At 45.3% G+C, this 23,403-nt stretch overlaps 3 protein-coding genes across 3 annotated transcripts; 1 reads left to right on the top strand and 2 right to left on the bottom strand.

Moving 5' to 3' along the window:
• Window positions 1–180: 180 nt before the first annotated feature.
• On the bottom strand, window positions 181–9,485 carry cdca8 (cell division cycle associated 8). The gene is made up of 11 exons (XM_061741988.1): window positions 9,414–9,485; window positions 9,078–9,174; window positions 6,007–6,135; window positions 5,891–5,931; window positions 5,729–5,804; window positions 5,574–5,641; window positions 4,788–4,870; window positions 4,615–4,710; window positions 1,702–1,831; window positions 708–794; window positions 181–635 (listed from the first exon to the last, which is right to left on the bottom strand). The coding sequence occupies exons 2-11, from the start codon at window positions 9,166–9,168 to the stop codon at window positions 600–602; spliced, it is 837 nt and encodes a 278-aa protein (XP_061597972.1). The 5' UTR covers window positions 9,169–9,174; window positions 9,414–9,485; the 3' UTR covers window positions 181–599.
• A 675-nt stretch (window positions 9,486–10,160) lies between these two features.
• Window positions 10,161–18,208, top strand: airim (AFG2 interacting ribosome maturation factor). Its single transcript, XM_061741989.1, has 4 exons — window positions 10,161–10,557; window positions 15,419–15,598; window positions 15,670–15,788; window positions 17,865–18,208. Exons 1-4 carry the CDS (start codon window positions 10,304–10,306, stop codon window positions 17,903–17,905), a joined length of 594 nt encoding a protein of 197 aa, XP_061597973.1. The 5' UTR covers window positions 10,161–10,303; the 3' UTR covers window positions 17,906–18,208.
• Window positions 18,209–20,810: 2,602 nt separating this feature from the next.
• Window positions 20,811–21,500, bottom strand: cldn35 (claudin 35). Its single transcript, XM_061741990.1, has one exon. It carries the CDS (start codon window positions 21,498–21,500, stop codon window positions 20,811–20,813), a length of 690 nt encoding a protein of 229 aa, XP_061597974.1.
• Between the last annotated feature and the right edge of the window lie 1,903 nt (window positions 21,501–23,403).

Below are 23,403 nucleotides of genomic sequence, written 5' to 3' on the forward strand. Positions count from 1 at the left end.
TGCTTAGGGCCCCATGGTGGCTTGGGCCGGCCCTGCTTGTACTGAACTGGTTTCAAGTCTCCATACTGAAACTTGTTGCTAGAAAAATGAGTCAAGAGACAAGAACGAACATGAAAGAAATGTTTTCTTTACTGAAGCATCTGCAGCTGGATTTATCAACAGAGGGCTTTTCAGAAAAAAAAAATCTACAAAAACAGCAGGTGGAAGAGTATTTTGAAAGGAATGAACACAAGACATGTTTCATTTACACCAAAGAAAAAAAAGGGTACAAAAGAACCTAATATCAGAAAATATACACATTAAAAGTTCAGAGACAAAGATGTCACAGAGGTGAATAAACTTTCAGGCCGCTTTCACCCACTTGAGAACCTCCATGAAACCCGTGAAGACCAGAGCAACGTTTGATTCTGCCTCATCTGCCATATGTGGTGAAGATCTGAGCTCTGCTTTGATTGCGTGATGATTCAGATAAACCTCCACTATTTCCTACCCAGCTCTGGTTTTAACGGGTTTACCGGTTAAATTCCATGGAGTAGACAAGGTCTGGAGTGAAAGCTTCAAAATAAAAGCCTTTTACTTTAAAAGCATCCAGGTGGTTGTCACTGCGACGTCCCACACAGATTGGTGAGCCGATCCTGTCAGGAAACACAGAACAGTGAGAATGGAGTTGGATTCCGAGACGACAGAGCTGCAGAGCGTGCATTTACCTGCAGCAGTCGGATGCTCCTCAGAGCCGTCTCATCTAGCAGCGACAGGTCCACCGAGTCCATCTGGCTGGCCAGCAGCTGGACGGTCTGAAGGACAAATTACAGCGGATGAGTGCAGACCTGCTACAAATCAGTCCCAGTGGAAGGATCCAGGTCTGATCCCAGATGAAGGGACACTCACCTCTTGGGCTGGGGATCGATTCAAATGTCAAGAATCAATTCAATTCCAATTCTTAAGATTCAGAATCGATTATCAAGATTTGATCCCGATATTGATTTGGGTTAGTGTTATTATAATTATAAAAATGAGCATTATAATCCTTTTGTGTCTTTATCCATGTGCTGTGCTATTGATGCTCAATGATAAATTATTTAAAAAAAAAAGTTTTTGAGCTGTTGCCTGAATTATATGACTGTGTAGTTATGCAACATATTAATATAAGTATTATATTCAGATTCAACAGCAAGTATTGGCAGCTAATGATGCTGTAAGGACCAATCACTTTCCAGAATGCTGATATAACTAACATTGTGGGGCAAAATTATCAAACAGATCCAGGGCAGCAAACGTATGAAATCTGTTTTATTTTTTTTTACCACGTTCCGTTTTAATTTTTTCCATTTCGGTTTTTAATTTTTGAGAATTTGGTTTTTAGCATTTTATGCAAATGTAACCCCAAGACAGTATATAAAGTAATGAAATATAGACAATTTATGCACTTATAACTGAAAGCTTTAATGTTTTCATACCTTTTAAGTTTAAACATATTTAAAGGCAAAAAACATGGCAGTTATTCTTGTGTCCAACAAAACATTCCTTTTTTGGGCACAAACAAAAAAAATACCAAAAGTTGTAATGTAATGATGAGAAAAAAATAAAATAAAATTTTAAAAAGTAAAATCGATCTTTAGACATACAAATCGATTTTTAGGAATTAATACGAGAATCGATGTACAATCGGAAAAGTGATTTTTTCAACACAGGCCTACTCACCTCTCCGTTACCAATGGGGACATTGATGACGATGTCGTCATTTCCAGTGCCGATGGGAGACCCGTTGACGGAAATGCTGTAGACTCTCTCCTTGTGGCGGGGAACCCTCACAGCAGGAGTCCTAGGAAGTCTGAGGAGATAAAAACCAGGCGGTGAGAGGCGTACCGGAGAGCAGGAGACCTGCACACCTGAAGGTGTCAGAGCAGATGAGACAGGGTTTAAAGAAGAAAGGACATCTTCTGATTTCAGCTGAGTTTCTGTTTGTTCTTGTTTCCATTCAACCATCAAAAGAAGCAAACATGCATCTCTTCCTTCAGGCTCATCTATTTCACATTTCCTTTTGGTTGTTGAGTTGGGATGGGGAGCAGTGAGAGCTGGGGCCCCAGAGAGAACCCCTACTTTATGTTCAGTTTTCTTTTTCCACTGCAGCAGAACTGAACTGCTTCACTAAAACTTATGACCAATAAACCATTGTTGGATGTTTACATTTTTCAAAATTAAAAAAGGACCAAAATATTATTTTCTACCTTTCTTTTTTTGTTTTTTAGCACCAGCCGCCACTGATGTGAATAGTGTTTTATTGTCACTGGTTCTGCAGGAAACATATGGCACTTTTCCACCAGTACCGACTCAGCTCTACTCATCTCAGCTCAGCTCAACTTGGCCTGGTTTCTTTTCCATAACAATTCAGCACCTGGAGCAGAAACTGCTGTGACGTATTTGATTGTGTGATCTAAACGAAGAAAGATGTAGAACCTGGAGGAGATGATATACAGTTGTGTGAAAAAGTGTTTGCTCCCTTCCTGATTTCTTATTTTTTTGCGTGTTTGTTGCACTTAAATGTTTCAGATCATCAAATAAATTTAAATATTAGACAAAGATAACACAAAATGCAGTTTTTAAATTGAGGTTTTTATTATTAAGGGGAAAGCAAAATCCAAACCTACATGGCCCTGTGTGAAAAAGTGATTGTCCCCTAATCCTAATAACTGGTTGGGCCCCTCAGCAGCAACAACTGCAATCAAGTGTTTGATAGCTGGCAATAAGTCTTTTACAGCACTCATCTTTGCAGAATTGTTGTAATTCAGCCACATTGGAGGGTTTTCGAGCATGAACCGCTTTAAGGTCATACCACAGCATCTCAAATCGGATTCAGGTCGGGACTTTGACTAGGCCACTCCAAAGTCTTCCTTTTTCTTAAGCCATTCAGAAGTGGACTTGCTGGTGTGTTTTGGATCATTGTCCTACTGCAGAAACGAACAGATGGCCGGACTTTCTCCTTCAGGATTTTTTTGGTAAACAGCAGAATTCATGGTTCCATTTACCACAGCAAGTCTTCCAGGTCCTGAAGCAGCAAAACAGCCCCAGACCATCACACTACCACCACCATACTTTACTGTTGCTATGATGTTCCTCTTCTGAAATGCTGTGTTACTTTTATGCCAGATGTAATGGGACATACACCTTCCAAAAAGTTCAACTTTTGCCTCATCAGTTCACAGAGTATTTTCCCAAAAGTCTTGGGGATCATCAAGATGTTTTCTGGCAAAACTGAGACGAGCCTTTATCTTCTTTTTGCTCAGCAGTGGTTTTGGTCTTGGAACTCTGCCATGCAGGCCATTTTTTCCTCGCCCCTCTCTTATGGTGGAGTTAATTAAAACCATTTAAAAACTGCATTTTGTGTTTACTTGTGTTATCTTTGTCTAATATTTAAATTTGTTTGATGATCTGAAACATTTAAATGTGACAAACATGCAAAAAAAATAAGAAATCAGGAAGGGGGCAAACACTTTTTCACACAACTGCATGTGTTGCTGGATCTGTGGCTTGTGTTCGATAAAGTTAAAAAATGAGGGAAGCTTCAAGCGGCCACGCTTTTTTATTTTGTTTGTTCCTCTCTGCGCTGCTGAAAAGTCCGTTGGGACCAGCGAGTAGCTATAAAGTGACAGAGATCTGAGAAGTGACTGGTAGATCTGGTCGTTCCTTATCTCCCGTCTAGATCCCTTCTTAATTCTCTCCACAGCCACCAGGTTTATGAACATCTGCACATCAGAGTTGGATCACCAAACAGACTTTTGTGCTGCCATTGCCTGTAGAATAAGATGAAGAAGCTGCGAGTCGCTCTTTAGTTCATTTCTGCCTCCTGACTCAGACGTCTGACTCCAACCTCCCGACCAATCGGTGGCCTGTAGTGTGATGACGTCAGATACAGCCGACTCAGCCGCTTAGAACCTCGGCAGAGTAGATACAGAAAAGTATCTACTCGGCACGTTAGACCCCTAGTGGAAAAGAACCAAATCGAGTGAAGGCGAGCCGAGCTGAGTAGGTACTAGTGGAAAAGCGCCATAGGAGACCGAAGTTGGCCTCTGATTCAACAGCTGACAAAATGACCTGCGACAAATCAGAAGGCAGCTTCCTCTTTGTGCTTAATTCCAGTTTCAAGACAATTTAACTGATGGACTTCAGGTTTGGGGGGTTCCTTACAAACACAAGCAGTCTCTCCTTTTTAATCTCTACCCATGAGGTGGGACAAAGAGGGGATTGGGGGTTGTACTTTTCCTGAAAGTGGCGCTTATGTACAGCCACCAAAACCAGGAAAAGGGGGAAATGTCCCACAAAGAAAAGCCAGTATAGCAGGGCCTAAAGTGTAAACAACAACATGCAGACAAAAGACTCAACTCAGTATCTGCCGTCCTGAAGCTCAAGTAAACATCCGACAGGTTGATTTCTGGCCCGGTGAAACCTGATACATGCAGGACTCGTTTGTAGTGTGCACAAAGCTTTTATTCTGAAAGTTGAGCAGCTCTCCACGGTCTTCCTGCCTCGTGCATCTTCATGCAGCTTCCACAAAAAAACAGAAGTGGACCAAAGTGTTGAGCAGGGGCGCAGAGCCCCGGTCTGGGTAGGTCTTACCTGGGGTCGAAGCGCGGGGTGATGAGGGGCGTCGACCCAATCAGGGAGGAGTCCAGTACATTTCTGGCAGGAGTCACCAGAGGTTTCCTGTTGGACCTGAATGCAGACAAACGAGTCAGCACCACTGACCCAGCCGTGATTTAGAGCTGCGAACCCAGAAGACCTGAACCCACCGTCTGATGGTGCCGCTCTGCTGGCTCACCGACAGCGCCTTCGCTCTCTTTGATGTCGTCGGGGGCTTTTTGGTCGCTCTGGCCTAAATCAACAACAAACTCATGATGATGGAGACCCAACACTTGTGCATGCGGCGGAGGATCAGGGCGTGGGATTTCTCCAGGTGCTCAAGCCTGACCTCAGCAGTTACCGTATTGGCCCGAATATAAGACAGTGTTTTTTGCATTGAAATAAGACTGAAAAAGTGGGGGTCGTCTTACATTCGGGGTCTAGACATTATACCCATTCACAACGCTAGATGGTGCCAGATACACCTATCTTTAAAGCAAATGCTGAACTTAACTGCCCAGGCCGAAGCAAACCCCTGTCACGAAGAAGAAAAATAAAAATAGCGGTAAGAAAAGAGAAGAAAATAAAAGGAGATAACAGTAAATGGAGAAACGTAGCGACAATCTGGAGAAAAGTGGGTTGAAGATCGGCAGGTTAACCGGCAGCTGAGGAGAAGTTATGATGCAAACTTCAAGATGATGATTTGAATGAGGCAAAATAACAGGCTTTTTCTCTCAAATATATTGTTATAATCATTTGTTTCAGATGTACTGTAATTATTTTCTGTATAAAAATTGAATGTGGTGTTCAAAAAGTCTTTTCAAACTTGAGTCTTGAAAAAGAGGGCGGCGTCTTACATTCAGGCCAATACGGTGCACGTTTTAAAATACCATCTGAACAGTTTGATGTCTCAGGAAATTTAAGACGCAAAGCAGTAAATAAATAGCAACCATTACCTTCCTCGTTGTGCTGGGGGTGTTTTCATCTTGCGCACTGGATTTGGCTCCACCCTTCTTCTTCGTTGCTGCGGGTCACACAGAATAAACAGCATCAGCAGCCATGTTCTTGTTTGTTTCATCAGTCATTTCAAAAGTAAAAACATTGAACAGACTTTTCTTGACACTTTTCAGAAGGACTGCGTGGTCCTCAGCGACGACGCTCTCCACGATGGCAGCCTCTTCTTCTCTCTGTTCAGCAGCAACAGAAGCAAGGTGTTTTACAGAGTTTACAGCTGAAACCTGAAGCTGTGCGCGACCCGAGGCCGGCGACTCACCTTCGTGGTGTCCACCTCCTGAGTCTTGGGGGTTTCAGCCTCTGAAAAGACAGCCGTGGATGAGTGCTCAGCTGGTTAGAGAACACAGACCGCTGAGGGCGCTCGTGTCGACTTACTGCAGTAGTCCATCCAGAGCGTCTGCCTCACCGCCGTAGGGATCTTGATCAGAGCCATGTTGTAGCTGTTGTCAACGCTCTTCAGAAGCTGGTTCAGCTTCTCCCTCAGCTGCCCCACTCTGGTCTTCACTGTGGAAACACACCATGCTCTTCACAAAAACCGCTTCCCCACGAGACAGACAGTGTGTGTGTGTGTGTGTGTGTGTGTCCGTTTCATCCTGGTCCACAGCTGTGTAGTTACCATCACAGCTCCAGCTATTCAGCAAATACAAGACCGTGATCTAGTCTTATGCTGCAAACGTTAACCTGTGTTTAACTAATCGTAGGAGATGAAAACCAATGACTTTTACAGTGCTCCTGCTTTTGAAAAAAGAGAAAATGTATCTTTCCCCGACAACCACTAAGGTCTGGAACCAGACATGCAGCTTGATAATTTAGGCCAGAGCGACCAAAAAGCCCCCGACATCACAGTAAACTTCACCGAAGGCTATGAAGGCTATGAAGGCTATGAAGGCTAACGGTTTGACGTCAAAGAATGTTGTGCAGCTGTCACCAACCAGAAAAAAAAAAGGTTTGGGGATGGAAACCGTGGTCCATTTCTGGTAGCACGAGAAGGAGCCAGCAGTAAAAGAAGAGAAGTGATTAAGTGATGAAAGAAAGATTCTTTATTTGTCACTCAGTATACTTGGAAATACACTGAAATTTTCTCCTCTGCTTTTAACCCACCACTAGTTACACTATGAGCAGTGGGCTGCCATTATTCTGGCGCCCCGGGGAGCAATTAGGGTGAAGGGCCTTGCTCAGGGGCCCAAAGTGGTTTATCTTGGTTGCCATCCAGGGGGCCTCCTCCAGCCTCCAGCCCTCCTCTTTAACCACTAGGCTACCACTCCCATGAACCCATCATGCCTAGCGGTTGCTGGACTAGGGTATGGGTACAGGACAGTAGGGCTGGGCGATATATCGAGTATAGCTGATGTATCTCGGCTTCTACTCTGTGCGATGTACAAAATGACTCTATCGTGCATATTCGAATATAAATGTTCACGCATTTTGCTTTAAGCCGCGGGCATTAAATTACAGGCTTTTCTCACTCTCTCGTCTCGTCTCTCCTTCTCTGAGACATAAAACAAGCGTACCCAGTCACATACGTCAGTCACGTGCGGTCGTGTGTGCGTTATCATTGGCCCCCGACCAGCTGCAGGTGTCGGCGCTGCTGTCCGGGGCCGCCGCTCACTTCCACCCCGCTTTAACTTAACTTTAACTTTCCTAAACTCGGCCCGTTTGAGCCGTGAGCTCATCCGCGCGGTTGTTACGCGCGACGGACCCGGTTTAGTAAAGACGGGAGGGGATGTTTTGTGTGAAAAAGTGTGAAAGTGAAAGTGATGCAAAGTAAAGGAGGAGAGGATGAAACATTGCAGTCCCTACACCTACAATTAGTCTTAATATAAAGATGCTCTAAAGGCCCCTCCTGCTCAGAGCAGATCATCCTGGTAAAACCATGTAAAACCAGTGTCGTGCCAAAAAGTGATTGCCTGCCAGAATCTGATTTCTCCCCTGAAAATTGGTCTTTTTACCTGCCACCACAACCACAACACCGGGACCAGAAGATTCTTAGCAGATATTCTTCAGACAGAGTCAGAGAGATACAGTTTTGATAAATTTGACTTATTCCCCCTTTTTTGCATGAAAGTTTAAAATTAGCATATATTAATGCAGTATGAACAAGAATGTTTTAATGTAGACATATAGAATTATCATACTGGTGTGATTGTATGCATCAAAGTGTTAATTCAAGGCTAAGGCAAAATATCGAGATATATATCGTGTATCGTGACATGGCCTAAAAATATCCAGATATTAATAAAAGGCCATATCGCCCAGCCCTACAGGACTAGGGATGCAAATTATCGATTATTTCATTAATTGATAGTTGATAACCTTATCGATCGATCATCGATTAGTTGATAAGCGGCGTTTTTCCCCCATCTGAGATACAAACATAATTTTTTTTGCTTATATAAAATACAAAGGACATTTTAATGTATTCCTTAATCAAATATTTATTTGATACAAAAGTAACAAAAAGACATTTTGTACCACAAGGAATATAATATAAAGTGCACTTCAAGGCTATTAGTAGTAGCAGCAGCCATAATAGTGTCATTTGTGTCAAGCAAATTTTAAGTTCTAGTTACGTTTTAAGTTAGAGTTTTGGCAGTGTTCAAAATAAAATTATGAGACCTGCTGTATTGGAGCACATTTTCTTTTAGTTAAAACTTTAGCGGGGACAGATGTTTAGAGAAACCTATGTATGTACCGGGTGAAGATGATTTATGGTTCCGCGTTACAACAACGCAGAGTCTACGCCGTAGGCTACGGCGTAGACTCTGCGTCGATTTAAGGCGGAACCATAATTCAGGCTTTAGGGGAGCATATCGGAGAACAACCAGAAGAGTGGATTAAAAATAAAAGTTAAGCACTGAGCTACATGTCATGTCAGGTCAGGTCTAGTCTAGTCTAGTCAGATCTAGTCGGGTATAGTCAGATGTAGTCTAGTCTAGTTAGATCTCGTCTAGTCACGTCTAGTTAGAGCTAGCCAGGTTGTTGGTGTATATCTAGTGTAGTGATGTATATCTAGGCCAGGGGTGTCCAAAGTCGGTCCTCGAGGGCCGCAGTCCTGCATATTTTAGTTGTTTCCCTGCATCAACACACCTGATTCTAATCAACGGTCGTCACCACCTTGTCATCAAAGTCTGGATAGTTCTGTTGATGACCAAGCTCCTTGTATCACGGTTTGATTAAAAAAAAAAAAAAAAAAAAAAAAGGGGACACATCCAAAACATGCAGGACACCGGCCCCCGAGGACCTACTTTGGACACCCCTGATCTAGGCTGTCACATCTCTCTCTCAGCTTCTAGAGACAACAGATTGAGTAAAGAGAACCCCTGGGTGACGTCACAGAATGGTTGTATGTATCCAAACGTTCGCTGAGCATAAAACCCCACCATGAGATTAATTAAACAACAGAACCCGCAGGTCGTTCAGCTGCTCCGAGTCTGCAGCAGCTTCACCTTCGCTGTCGAAGTCCTCCAGAAAAGCCTCGTGCTTGGCGGCCCGCGGGTCGTTCCTGCGCTGCTTGGTGGTCCTCTTCCTGGGAGCCATGTCTGCCTGGACAGAAACACCGACACAAACACATCTATCACCGCACCAAGACGTGGAGTAAAAGCCACACAACGGCCGCGCACGGTCCCCGCTAACTGTTAGCTGCTTAGTTTCGACGGTTACGAGCTTCTCCTGTGCTTTTAGTAATCACAGACTCAATCCATATATTATATAAAACACTCCTGGTAATCATTTAAGCCTCTGTGGTGTTTGTTTGATAAGTATAGTAAGGTATAGTTGAATACCTTGATCGTAGCTGTGTCCTAGCTGTCTCCTCGCTGTCTCCCTCTTTTTCACGGAGCCGTTTTCAAATCTCCGCGGGGGCGGGGCCACAACACGACCTCAGCCAATCAGAACGCACCTGCTGCTGCGTCATCAGCAAACGCTTCTTCCTAAACCACGTTCACGAACCTCTGGGAAATCGAACTGCCAATGAGAAAATGACAAGGAAAAAATGACTTTATTCTTTTAATGAGGTTCACAAAACATGAAATTATGCGTCGTATGTGTATAACAAACTTGAAAATTAAAATAAATGTAAACAAATTAATCTACAAGCAAAAAGAACGGGAACCTTCAGGCTCTGCTGAACAAATAAATGTCTTTTGAGTGATATTTTTTTCTTTTTTAAATGTATTATTTTTATTTGTGCTAATTGTGATTAGAATCTGATCTGTGCTTTTAGTTTTTATGTCTTATTATACAATTATTATCAGAGGACATTAATTAGATTAACTTTTGAGCAAATACGTTTTTAAAAATAACCAATACTGTAATGCATGTAAAACTAAACATCTTTCTTTTTTAGTCTCTGGCCAAGTTTATTTATAAATAAAACCAAAAAGCTAAGAAATGTAATAGAAATTGATGAATATGTTGATGATTAAACGTTTCTAAACAGACCTAAAAAAGGCTGCTTTCAACATTGTCATGAGAGTTCAATGTTCCGACTGTGGAGGTGTCGTGAAGGCAGCAAACGTCAGTGTTTACATCCTGAGACCGGAAGCAGATTCGGGGAACATGTGTTGAGGGGAGATCTCGTCAAACTGATAAAAAATCGATTTCACGAAGCGTTTCCACCAAAACTAAGTAAAGGAATCCGCGGGTGTTTGTCAGAGAATCCACCCAGAGGCCGATGTGCTCCCTCCAGCCGGCGCTCCGGAGGAGTTTCCAGACTCTGGACAGCAGCCGGCGGGTGTGGGCCGAGGTGCTGGCGGAGTGCTGGCCGCTGCTGGAGGCGCTGGGGAACCTGGCGGAGCAGATGGCAGCGCTGGCCCGCGTCAATATATCGGAAACGCCGCTGCGCAAGTTCCCGGATCTGCAGGAGCGGCTGCAGTTCAAGCTGCTGCAGGGAACGGACACGGTGCTGGGGAGACTCAGCGAGCACATGTAAGACACACACACACACACACACACACACACATATATATATATATATATATATATATATATATATATATATACATACACACACCCATACATACACCCATACACACACACCCACACCCACACATACACCCATACACCCACACACACACACACACACACACACACACACACACACACACACACACCTAAACACATACACACACACACACACACACACCTAAACACATACACACACACACACACATATACACACACACACACACACACACACACACACACACACACACACATATACACACATACACACATATACACACATACACACACACACACCCAGGGCCGTAGCCAGGATTTTGTAAATACCGAGGTCATGGGAGGAGTCGGGGGGTCGGGCCAGCGCTGTCACATAGATCATGTTCCTCCAGTTCTCCACCGCTCCTCCATTCTGCTGTCCATGTTGGTTACCTATCAACAAATTAACAAAACAAACTATAATACACACAAATCTATCAGTAGAATCACTGAAATCACATTATTTAGCCCACATGAACGTTAACTGTTAACACAATGTCTATTACAAACATATGAATAGCCTTAAATGAATAATATTTCAAAGTTTATTTATTATATATGCTACCTGCCTTTTAATTGAACGCCAGTGCTACTCGTCTGTGTCCAGATGCATCCCAGCGCCTGAGAACATCACCTCTGTCTCTTTTATTTGGACTCTCCTCACGCTTTCCCTCTCCAAACCTGAGCTTGCTTTGCAGAAGTCTTTTCATGGTCTCTCTGTGTCAGTGAGGAAAAGCAACACATGGTTATTGATCTGTTAATTCCTCTGCTATAGTTACAAGACGGGAGGCGAGTATTTCCCGCTGATTACTGAGGTTAGCTTATTATAATAGAATGTAATTTCGATATAGAAAGAAATACAAGACGCAAGCAGCCCACACACTCAGTAATATTCAGAGGTGGGTAGAGTAGCCAAAAATTGTACTCAAGTAAAAGTACTGTTACTTCAGAATAATATGACTCAAGTAGAAGTAAAAAGTAGTCATCCAAATAATTACTTGAGTAAAAGTAAAAAAGTACTTGGTGAAAAAACTACTCAAGTACTGAGTAACTGTTGAGTAACGTCTGATTTATTTTTTTTAACACAACCATTCAAACAGACAAAAGTACAAAATAATCATCTTCAGGCAAATTAAATCAATAACATAATAAAATTAATTAAAATTAATAAAAAATAGCTTAAATTAAAATAATATTAAAGTAAATTCAAGTACTTTAATAAATAATAAAATAATAACAGAATAAAAAAATAAATTAAGCACAAGTAGCACAAAATTTCAAGCCTTTGTACTTTTCTTTTTCAACCAGAACTAGAACAAACATGAACTCATAGAAACTCTGTGTGTGTTTGAGTCTGTGTAAATGTGACAAAACATGCAAAAACAAACATTTTTCCCAAAGAATCACCCATTGATGTCATGAGATTGACGCGTATGCAGATAAAAGGGATAAAAGAAAAGTAACAGCTCAACGTCGCTTAATGTAGCGGAGTAAGAGGAACAGTTTCTTCTTCACAAATCTACTCAAGTAAAAGTACAAAGTACAGTGATTCAAAACTACTCCTAAAAGTACAACATTTCCCAAAACTTACTCAAGTAAATGTAACGGAGTAAATGTAACTCGTTACTACCCACCTCTGGTAATATTATATGTTTTATACGTACCTTCTTGTATTTCCCGCTAACGTTTGAGCCGAGTGCTGGCACCTCCGTTGCAGGCTGCAGTCTTTTCCTCGTCTTTCCCAAACAAAGCTCTGTCCAATAGTATCCGTGCTCTACTTCCACGTCACATTCTGGCAGCCAATACAAAGTGCGACCTGCACGCGCGGACACGCGGGTGTCAAAGATCGTCTCCGCAGAGAAGAGGAGTCACTCTCCCTCGGTTCTCCCACGTAATTTCACAATAAAACGTTTTTGGGGTTTTTTGGTCGAAAAAAATACCGAGGTCATGACCTCGGTGACCTCAATGGTAGCTACGGCCATGCACACACCTACATACACACACATATACACACACATATACACACCTATACACACACACACACCTACACACACACACATATACACACCTACACACACACACACCTACACACACACACACCTACACACGTACACACACACACACACACACACACACACACATAGCCATACACATACACACACATACAAACACGCTCACACATACACACACACCCATACACGCACACACATACGCACACACACATATACACTCATGCACACACACATATACATATACATATACACATACACACACACACACACACGCACACTCACGCATACATACACACACACACACACACACACACACACACACACACAGCGATGTAGAAACAGACGTTTAAGAAATCTGTGATACAGTATGTTCTTAAAAACGTTTTTTAATATTGTTTTTGAACATATATAGTATTTATTGGTTTGTTTCAAATGTATTGTTAAATGTAAAATTAAATGCATTATCATTAGTAATAATTGGTCATTTTTAATATTATTTTGAAAATTCCTTAACTTAGAATGTTCAGCATGACATGTATATTTTAAAATGCTGTTTTAAAAGAGCTGGACAAACCAGGTGTGATATCATTCAATTCAATTCAATTTTATTTACATAGCGTCTATTACAACAGAAGTTGTCTCTTGGATCTTTCCAGAGACCAGAACGTGATGACTGTGCTAGTCACAGTTTGTCCATAACGAACACCATGTTCAAACATAAGGGTGTCCATCGGTGCACGTGGCACCAGGACACCCTAGGCCGGAGGTCAATGATCGACTTTGTTGTCGTTTCATCTGACCTTCGGCCGCATGTCTTGGACTCTCGGGTGAAGAGAGGGGCTGAGCTGTCACTGATCACCACCTGGTGGTGAGTTGGATGCGCTGGCGGAGGAGGAGGTTGGACAGACCGGGCAGACCCAAACGGATTGTGAGGGTCTGTTGGGAACGTCTGGCCGAGCCCTCTGTCAGGGACGTCTTCAACTCCCACCTCCGGGAGAGCTTCTCTCGGATCCCGGGGGAGGCGGGGGACATTGAGTCCGAGTGGACCATGTTTTCTGCCTCCATTGTCGACGCGGCTGCTCGAAGCTGTGGACGCAAGGTCTCCGGTGCCTGTCGTGGCGGCAATCCTAGATCCCGGTGGTGGACACCGGAAGTACAGGATGCCGTCAGACTGAAGAAGGAGTTCTACCGGGCTATGTTGGCCGGTGGGACTCCTGACGCAGTAGATAGGTACCGGCAGGCCAAGCGGGCCGTGGCTCGGGCAGTCCTGGAGGCAAAAACTCGGGTCTGGGAGGAGTTCGGGGAGGCCATGGAGGAAGACTTTCGGTCGGCCTCGAGGAAATTCTGGAGGACCGTTCGGCGCCTCAGAAGGGGGAAGCAGTACTCTGCCGGCACTGTTTATGGTGCTGGTGGGGAGCTGTTGACCTCGACTGGGGACATTGTCGGACGGTGGAAGGAATACTTCGAGGATCTCCTTAACCCGACTGACATGCCTTCCACTGAGGAAGCAGAGGGTTGGGGCTCGGAGGCGTGCTCATCCATCACCCAAGCCGAGGTCACCGAGGTGGTTCGTAGGCTCCTCGGTGGCCGGGCACCGGGGGTGGATGAGATTCGCCCTGAGTACCTCAAGTCTCTGGATGTCGTAGGGCTGTCTTGGTTGACACGCCTCTGTGACATTGCATGGAGGAAGGGGACAGTACCGCTGGAGTGGCAAACCGGGGTGGTGGTCCCTCTGTTTAAAAAGGGGGACCGGAGAGTGTGTTCCAACTACAGGGGGATCACACTTCTCAGCCTCCCGGGGAAAGTCTACTCCAGGGTACTGGAGAGGAGATTACGGCCGATAGTCGAACCTCGGATTCAGGAGGAACAATGCGGTTTTCGTCCCGGTCGTGGAACACTGGACCAGCTCTACACCCTCCGCAGGGTGCTCGAGGGTTCATGGGAATTTGCCCAACCAGTCTACATGTGTTTTGTGGATCTGGAGAAGGCATTTGACCGTGTCCCTCGTGCCATTCTCTGGGGGGTGCTGAGTGAGTATGGAGTCCGGGGCCCTCTACTAAGGGCTGTCCGGTCTCTGTATGATCGAAGCAGGAGTCTGGTTCGCATTGCCGGCAGTAGGTCAGACTTGTTCCCAGTATATGTTGGACTCCGGCAGGGCTGCCCTTTGTCACCGGTCCTGTTCATAATTTTTATGGACAGGATTTCTAGGCGCAGCCAGGGGCCGGAGGGGATCCGGTTTGGGAACCTCAGGATTTCATCTCTGCTTTTTGCAGATGATGTTGTCCTGTTGGCTTCATCAGACCGGGACCTCCAGCATGTGCTGGGGCGGTTTGCGGCCGAGAACGTGACCCCCGAGCAATTATTACATAAACATAACATAAACAGTGGCAAGAAATACTCCCCTTTAGGAGGGAAGAAACCTGGACCAGGACCTGGATCATAAGGGGGGACCTCCTGCTGAAGACCAGCTGGGCAGAGCAGGAAAAGGTTTCCGAGGAATCTGGATGATGTCACAGTGACCGCAGTTGACTCCGCCCCCACCCCAGTTAATCCAGAAACAGGCAAATTGGCAACCGGTGCTAGCTCTGGTTAGCAACCAGGGTGTCCGTAGTGCTACCAGTAAAAACAGAAATCTGATGTGTGTCTTTCCAGCAGGGAATTTACCTAATTTCTCATGTTCAAAGGACTCACAAGATATTGTGATATAGTTTAGTGGTTTGGATGGAGCTCAGAACTTCAAGACCAGCACAGACCTAAATCTGACTCTCCTTCCTCAGGTGCCGCCTGCAGTCCGCCAGAGACGCCATCAGTAACCAGCTGTCTGCAGTGCTGCAGCTGTACGAGCAGAGCGCAGACGTCTTGGATCTGCCGGCGGTCACTGAGCGCTCGGCCACCTCGCCGTCGGTCGCCGACATGCTGGAGTGGCTTCAGGACGCAGAGCGTCACTACAGACAGCAGTATCCTTCCTGTTCGCCTGTGGACGTCTGTGTTGCCTTGTGTTGGTGTGTTCTCCTCAGCTGCTGTTCAGACTCCTGCGGAGGAAGACTCTGCTGCTCTCGCTGAGGCCGGACGACCTCGCACAGCTGGAATCTGCCCCCCGGAGATGGAAAAGTCTGGAGTCTCCAGATGCAGAGCAGCGAATTTCAGGTGAGGCGATGAATCATAACTCCTCAGAGCCGGCCACATTTCTGAATCAATAGACTAGAAAAATAGACATTTCTAAGGCCGTCTAAGTTGCAACATTCCTGAATGCACTGAAAATGCACAAAAACTTTACCACAAACTGCCACTAATCAGAAAAAAAAACGTAACTGAATGGAATTTATTTGGCACTGTGAGGGTGTTCCCACTTCCCACACACACTGATGTGACATTTGTGTGTGTTGAGGGAAACGTTCAACGTTAAAAAGCGAGTTAAGTTTTGGATTTATTTGGAAATCCTGCCGTGATGTTGTCTTGGCTTCTAAGAGAGAGCGGAGCAACTTTTATCATTTGGAGGCTTCTCGAAAAAGAACTTTAAATCTTTTTGTTTTGAGTAGTAGATCGTGAGAAAGAGGACAGATTTACTTCTGTTTTAATGACAGTTTAAGGCCTGTTGAGTAAAAACGTTGGCCTCTGGGGCAGGTTAAAGGAAACTTTTTGGTTTTTGATTTTCAACTTTCCACTAGGGATCACAACAAATCCACCCATTCATTTTAATGAAATGTTTTGCTCGAGGGAGGTGCAAACTGCTCACTTTGGTGCCGGAAACACATTTCTTCGTTGAACGATGCCCGATTGGTTAACAGAAACAAAGCCCAGCTGCAGTCTAATCAGACAGGTCCAGACCTCCGTCTCCAGATCCACCGGGAGGACACCGAAGCATTCCCAGGCCAGTGGAGAAGTCCTGGGTGTCCTGGGTCGGCCTCAGGGCCTTCTCCCCGTTGAACATGGCCAAAATACGCCCCTAGGAGGAGTCGTGGGGGTTAATATGTGACTGCAATATGAATAATTTAAAAAGTAAACGTTACTTTACAACGTTTTAAAGTTTCAGTAAATCTTGTTCCAAAGTTGTAAACAAAACATCATAATTTAAACTTTTTTTATTTTAATTTACAGAGTAAGACCGTTTTGCGACATGACGGTTCGGACTGTGGTCGCTTTAACACAGATCGGCTACGTAAAGTGGCCCGGGTCGGATTTGAATAGACCCGATTTGGCCCTTTCAGACTGTCGTTATAAAATCCGATATGAGTCACGTCCGAGCAAAACATTGTAGTTGGGCTGCGGTGTGAACGTGGCCTCTGATCCTGGTCCATGATGAACCAACCAGAACCCTCAGGTCTTCACGGCCACGCCTACTTTCTGTACCCAGAGTTAGAACCAAACACGGCGAGGCAGCTTTCAGCTTTTATGCTCCTTATCTGTGGAACAAACTCCCAGAATGCATCAGGGCTGCTGGAACTCTCAGTTGCTTTAAGTCAAGGTTGAAAACCTTTTTATTTACTGCTGCATTTCATTAATCTCCCACAATGCATTGCAACCTTTTTTTCTTGCATCTTATTTGTTCAATTCTTTTTAATGTATGTTGTTGGTAATCCTTTTCTTAATTCTGCTTTTAAACTCTTTTAATGCATTTCTTTTAAATGTTTTATGTACAGCACTTTGGATTGTCTTGTGTTTACAAATAGACTCGCCTTGGGATCAGTTTCCACGTCCTCCCCGTGTCTTTGGGTGCTCCCCCCTGAACATTGTCAGTCCAAAAACATCGTCAACAGGGTCTAGCCGCTTTCGCTCCGCTCACCTCTTACCTACGATACGAACTGATGTTATCTGAGCTTCATTGTGATCAAATCTGTCCATCTTTGTTTTGGATGTTAGGTGATGTGATCTGTCTGGGGAAAAAAAATATCTTTTATAGCAGTTTTGTGAATGGTTCCGTTTTTAAAAGAACGTGAGTGAGTGAGTGAGTGAGTGAGTGAGTGAGTGAGTGAGTGAGTGAGTGAGTGAGTGAGTGAGTGAGTGAGTGAGTGAGTGAGTGAGTGAGTGAGTGAGTGAGTGAGTGAGTGAGTGAGTGAGTGAGTGAGTGAGTGAGTGAGTGAGTGAGTGAGTGAGTGAGTGAGTGAGTGAGTGAGTGAGTGAGTGAGTGAGTGAGTGAGTGAGTGAGTGAGTGAGTGAGTGAGTGATCATTTCAAGGTTGAATCACAGTGAGCGTTTGGTCTCATCAGTTCCATCTTCTTTCAGATACGCTGTGTAAGGTGTCGTCGTTCATGGAGTCCCAGTGAAAACCTGTGCTGATGTGAAAACCCGGTCACACGGACGCTGGCCAGACTGGGTTTTTATTCTGGAGGTGAACTGGTTCCTTGAGTGGAACTTTACATCGGTCTGCAGGTGTGCAGATGACGAGGATGCAGGGAGGAGACGAGACGCTGTGCTTTCAGACTTGAAATGACTTTTTAACCAGCAAACGCAAATAGGAAGACGAGTCCAACTCAGCTTTAGTCACACTTTACTAAACTGAATTTATTTCACAGCTCTGATGAACACAAACTCAGTGCTGAAGGAACACATGAACTCACACAGTCTCTGTACAGGTGTTTGTCTGTCGTCATTTATTTCGGTCTGTAATTCCACCTCCACACACCAGGTGGCAGTCTCGGTTCTTCTTCAGCTCAGACATAGAAATATGTGTCGATTTCAAAATAAAATGAAATGTAAACCACACAATACAAGGATGTCAGACTCAGAGATGACATGCAAATTACAAAATAAAAGTCAGATCTGGAAATTACGACAGAATGTAACTCGGATCGGTAGGATCGGAATTCATAATAAAAATATGCCAGAGCTGGAAAAAGACATGCGAAAATAGAGCAAAATAAAGTGCCGACTTCTAAACAAAAGAATGTCAGATCCAGACCTGCAAAATAAACATTGAAAATGTTTAAGAGATGTGGGATACAAAATAAAAGTGTCACACCCAGAAATAGCATCCAAACTTCAAGATAAAAGCATATCAGAACTGGAAATGAAATGCAGAATACAAAATAAAAGTAAGCCAGACCCAGAAATAACATGCATTGTACAAAATAAAAGCACATAGGTTATAACAGTTTCATAACAAATAATGTTCAGTGCATGATGGTGCCTCAGAGTGAATTATTGAAGCTAAATATGATTATAAGTTGCTTTTAATTTTATTGCCATGACACAGCTCATCATTTTTACGTTATAATATTAGGCATGTTTGTGTCCTCTAGCTTCGTAATTTAAATGTGTTTGAAGTCAGAGGGGTCCAGTGCCGATGGTTTTTGATGTTGTTTTTGATGTTCCCCTGCTTCAACACACCTGGTTCAAATTAATAGATTAATTGTGCGATTGGGCCAACCCCCTGACCAATCGGTGGCCTGTAGTGTGATGATGTCAGATACAGCCCGACTCTTTTCCACTAGTACCTACTCAGTGCGCCTCTACTCGCGACGCCCGCGTCTTGCGCTGTTCCACTACGGGCCGAGGCGGGTGGAGGTGTGCCGAGTAGGTACTTTTTCTGTACCTATTCTGCCGAGGTTCGGAGTCGGCTGTATCTGACGTCATCACACTACACGCCACCGATTGGTCGGGGGGCGGACGTCAGACGTTTGAATCAGGAAGCGGGAATCAGTGCGAGAACGACTCACAGCGATTTTATTATACAGCGCAAACATCTGTTTGGTGATCCAACTCTGAGGTGCAGATGTTCATAAACCTGGTGGCTGAGGAGAGAATTAAAAAGGGATCTAGACGGGCGATAAGGAACGATCGGATCCACCAGGCACTCTGTTTCTTCTCAGCCGATTTCTCATCAGCGGCGACAAAAACAAACGTGTTGCGCAATCGAGTACGTCACAGCAGCTTCACCCCAACCCGCCCACTTCTCACCACTTCTCACCTGGGTGTTTAAAAACAAATGAGGACAAGGCGTGCCGAGTAGGTACTAGTGGAAAAGCGCCATTAGAACCTCGGCAGAGTAGTTACAGAAAAGTATCTACTCAGCACGTTAGACCCCTAGTGGCCAAACCGAGTGGAGGCGAGTCGAGCTTAGTAGGTATTAGTGGAAAAGCGCCATTATTTCACGTCCTTAATGACTTAAATTACTTAAAACAGACTAAATGAAGCAGATGTTATGAAGAACAGTAACTTTCACTGACATCCTCAGAGATCTAGCGGCAGCAAACGTGCAGAGTGGCCAAGTGGACCGAATCACAATCATTCTATCATTCTAGCCCAGTGTCTCCCAACCCGGGGTCCGGGCCCCCCTGGGGGGGCGCCAGAGATCTATGGGGGGGGCGCAAAACTTTGTCTGCTTTGAGGATATGCAGTTGTACAAATTATATTTGCGCATGTTAAATAAATAAAAAATCATAATAACACACCTAATGGAATACTGTAATCCAAGTCTGTATAAACCCACGTAGTATTTTAAAATGACCAAAATATATTTCTAAGTGATTTAGTAGGATAAAAACTTAATAAATTATTATTATTATATCATTATTCAACATTTAATCATACTGCTACTCCGACAGGTTGTTAAAGGAAAAATGTTAAAACATTTTTGCTCTCTATCTCTTTTTGGTCTTTAAAAGAGACATTTTCAGAAATTATTTTATGGCCTTGCAATTATTTTCTGTGTGTATTTTATACATTGGTGACACAAAATGAAGGTGAGAAAGACAAAGTCATATGTATACAGGGTAAACCAAAGAGAAATGTATCACAAAAACATAATTAATGTACATTTTTTTTCAATTAAAGATTTTTAACGAATCACTTTACTCTATTGGTGCCAGTACGTACGGGTCGGGGGGGCCGGCTGGTCTTAGACACAAGTAGGGGCTCCAAGGAAAAAAGGTTGGGAACCACTGTTCTAGCCGATGTCAACATCACATGTAGTTACATGTTGGGGGAGGTGCAGGTGTTGTCCTGACGGACGCGTGACGAGTCTGACGTCCTCGTCCTACTACTGTCATTTAGCAGATGCTTTTATCCAAATCTGAGAAACACACACAATTAGGGAGCAATTAGGGTTAAGGCCTTGCTCAGGGGCCCAAGGTGGTTCATCTTGGTTGCCATTGTGGAGCTTGAACCTGGGTCCTCCAGACCCAAGCCCACCTCTGTAGCCACTAGATAGACTACCACCCCCCCGTCCTCCTACACGTACTCCCTCAGCGGGACATGACTGGTGCTGATGGGTTTGGGCGGGTCCGGGGCGGAGGCTGGCGAGTTGGCGAAGCTCCGCCCGATGTAGCCCCGGCGGTAGCGCCCCCCCCTCTCCATGAGCGGGCAGGTGCTGCACAGCACGGCCCCGCTGATCATCAGGATGACGGCGGCGGCCCAGCCCAGGTAGATGGCCTGGCCCAGCTCCCGCTTGTGCATCGTCGGCACGTTGGGGTTATAGAAGTCCCGGACCACGGTGTTGGCCGTCCAGGACACGGGGATGAGGACGCACACCCCCGTGAGGATGAAGAGGACCCCTCCGGCCAGCGCGATGCCGGCCTTGGCCCGGCGGTCGTCGCCGGCGCAGGTGGTGCACTTCATGCCGCAGCAGGACACGGTGCAGGACAGCCAGCCCAGGAAGATGGCGAGGCACATGAGGGCGCGGGCCGCCTGGATGTCCGGCGGCAGCGACAGCATGGAGTCGTACGTCTTGCACTGCATGTGGCCCGTGGTCTGGTACACGCAGTTCATCCAGATCCCCTCCCACTTGATCTCCGAGGTCAGGATGTTGCTGCCCACGAAGGCCGACACCTTCCACTGCGGCAGCGCCGTCACGGCGATGGCCATGATCCAGCCCGTCACCGCGCAGGTGAAGCTGATCAGCTGCATGCCCGTGTTCACCATGGCGCTGGTTTCCCCTGGACCTTTCTCTCTGCTGAGGCTCGGTCTGCTCCCCCCCTGGCTGGTTCTGCGTTGGTTCTGTTGTTTAAGGTCCGGTGAAAGCCACTGCCTCAGCAGCCATGTTCTTCAGCATCTCTGCCTTCCCCCCTCCAGCTCTCCTCATGACAAACATGCAGCCGTCACGGCTTCAGGGAGTCCCAGGCTTCGCCCTCGTCTTCGCCCCTCGACCCGGATGGATCCGTCTGGGCCGAGTCTCGTTCAGACCTGGAGGCCGAGCGTCCGGCTGCTGTTCGTTCCACCGGGACTCTGCTGGTTGGGTGTAAGTTTACTGAGCTGGATCAGGCTGACTGAACCTGATACCTGCAGCCAGGAGTATCCGGTCACAGCCAGACCCATTTAAAAAATGAAGAGCTGCTTTCTAACTCTCACCTCGCAGTTTTCAGTCCCGACAGGGTCTAAAGAACCCACCAGACCCCGAACACAAACGCCTGCTGAAATAACGCCTGGTTTCAGAGGAAAGCAGCTCTTCATCACACACTCAAGCATCCTCAAGCTCCGAGTATCCGCGGGCCCCTCCCCCACTGCCTCAGGAACCGGATCAGTCCAGTTCCAACAGGACTTTAATTGACGGGTCCATGTCATCTGGTCGCACCTGAGGGAGGCGATGGCGGTTCTGTGGTCGCTGACGGACACAACGAGAGCAAGGCTGAACCCGGGGAAGTGGGTGGGGGGCGCACAGATGGATGTGGGCGAGGTCTGTGGCTCAGCCAGCACAGAGGCGTCGGGGGGGGGGGCTCTTCAGCCAGGATTACACTCTCAGGACCACTCAGTCACAACAAAGCAGCATTTTACAAAACATTTGACGAGAACTTTTCTTGTCTGAGAACAAACGGGTCACAGGTGAATGCAACCCCCCCTCCAACCCAGATACGATGAATTAAATATGACTGCATGGAGATCAGCCGCTCGGGTTTCCTCTCCTCTCCTTGGTAACTGTGGTCATGACAACGGGCCAGGACACAGACAACAGGAGTACACTCGGAGAGGATGAGGACAGCGAAGGTCACCGCAGACGCTTTCGCTGCAGAACTGGTTTTTGTCAATGGTATTTATTCTTTTTTTTAAATATTTGAACACTTCTTTGTGAACTGTGGCAAAAATGTCAGGAGGTGACGATGGTGGGACTCCGTCACCATTTGGCCACCAGATGTTTGATATCAAATTTTTACCTGGTGCTGGAACATTTATGTGGAAGGAAAAGAACAACAGAAAACAGGCTGATGTTTGATATTTAAGGCCCTGTCCCAATACTACCACTACCCCTAGTTTTCATCCCTACCCCTAAATTTTGCGTGTTCCCGTAAAGGTAGTGGTGTCCCAATTCCTCTTTCCACCTAGGGGTAGTGAAGAAAAGTAGTGTAGTTGCTATGAATCTCTCCCTACGGACGTAGGGATTTTCGATCCTCACTAGCGGATCTAGGGACAAAAATATTTCCCAGAATGCTTTTCGTCGTCATTTGCGGACTGAATCAAAAAAAAAAAAAAAAACATGGCGGACATTTCTTATTTTTTAGTGAATAAAATCAATATTTTGAGTTAGTTTCTGCATAAAAATGCGTTTTGATTACATTTCTGGCGAAAAATATATATTTTACTTTCATAATATTCACTCAGTGAATGTACATAATCACTTGTTTGCCCGTTGTTGCAACCTCGCCAGAATAAAGGCTGATTTATGTTCCCGCGTTACACCAACGCAGAGCCTATGGCGTAGGTTACGCGGCGACGCGCACCGTACGCCTTACCCTACGCCGTACCCTACGCCATAGGCTCTGCGTCGATTTAACGCGGAACCATAAATCAGCTCCCGAAGCAGGCAGGCAGGAAATCCGGAAATTTTCGGAGC

The sequence above is a fragment of the Cololabis saira genome, chromosome 15 (genome assembly GCF_033807715.1).
Source record: "Cololabis saira isolate AMF1-May2022 chromosome 15, fColSai1.1, whole genome shotgun sequence".
Lineage (NCBI taxonomy): Eukaryota > Metazoa > Chordata > Actinopteri > Beloniformes > Belonidae > Cololabis > Cololabis saira.

What these genes read in the sequence shown, in the direction of transcription:
- airim (XM_061741989.1), top strand. Translation starts at nt 10,304, where the DNA reads ATGTGCTCCCTCCAGCCGGCGCTCCGGAGGAGTTTCCAGACTCTGGAC. An exon ending in GGGAGACTCAGCGAGCACAT is followed by an intron (nt 10,558 to 15,418) that starts GTAAGACACACA and finishes CTCCTTCCTCAG; the next exon opens with GTGCCGCCTGCAGTCCGCCA. An exon ending in TGCAGAGCAGCGAATTTCAG is followed by an intron (nt 15,789 to 17,864) that starts GTGAGGCGATGA and finishes ATCTTCTTTCAG; the next exon opens with ATACGCTGTGTAAGGTGTCG.
- cdca8 (XM_061741988.1), bottom strand. Translation starts at nt 9,168, where the DNA reads ATGGCTCCCAGGAAGAGGACCACCAAGCAGCGCAGGAACGACCCGCGG. An exon ending in TCCCCATTGGTAACGGAGAG is followed by an intron (nt 795 to 1,701) that starts GTGAGTAGGCCT and finishes TTTGTCCTTCAG; the next exon opens with ACCGTCCAGCTGCTGGCCAG. An exon ending in GGAGCATCCGACTGCTGCAG is followed by an intron (nt 636 to 707) that starts GTAAATGCACGC and finishes GTTTCCTGACAG; the next exon opens with GATCGGCTCACCAATCTGTG.
- cldn35 (XM_061741990.1), bottom strand. Translation starts at nt 21,500, where the DNA reads ATGGTGAACACGGGCATGCAGCTGATCAGCTTCACCTGCGCGGTGACG.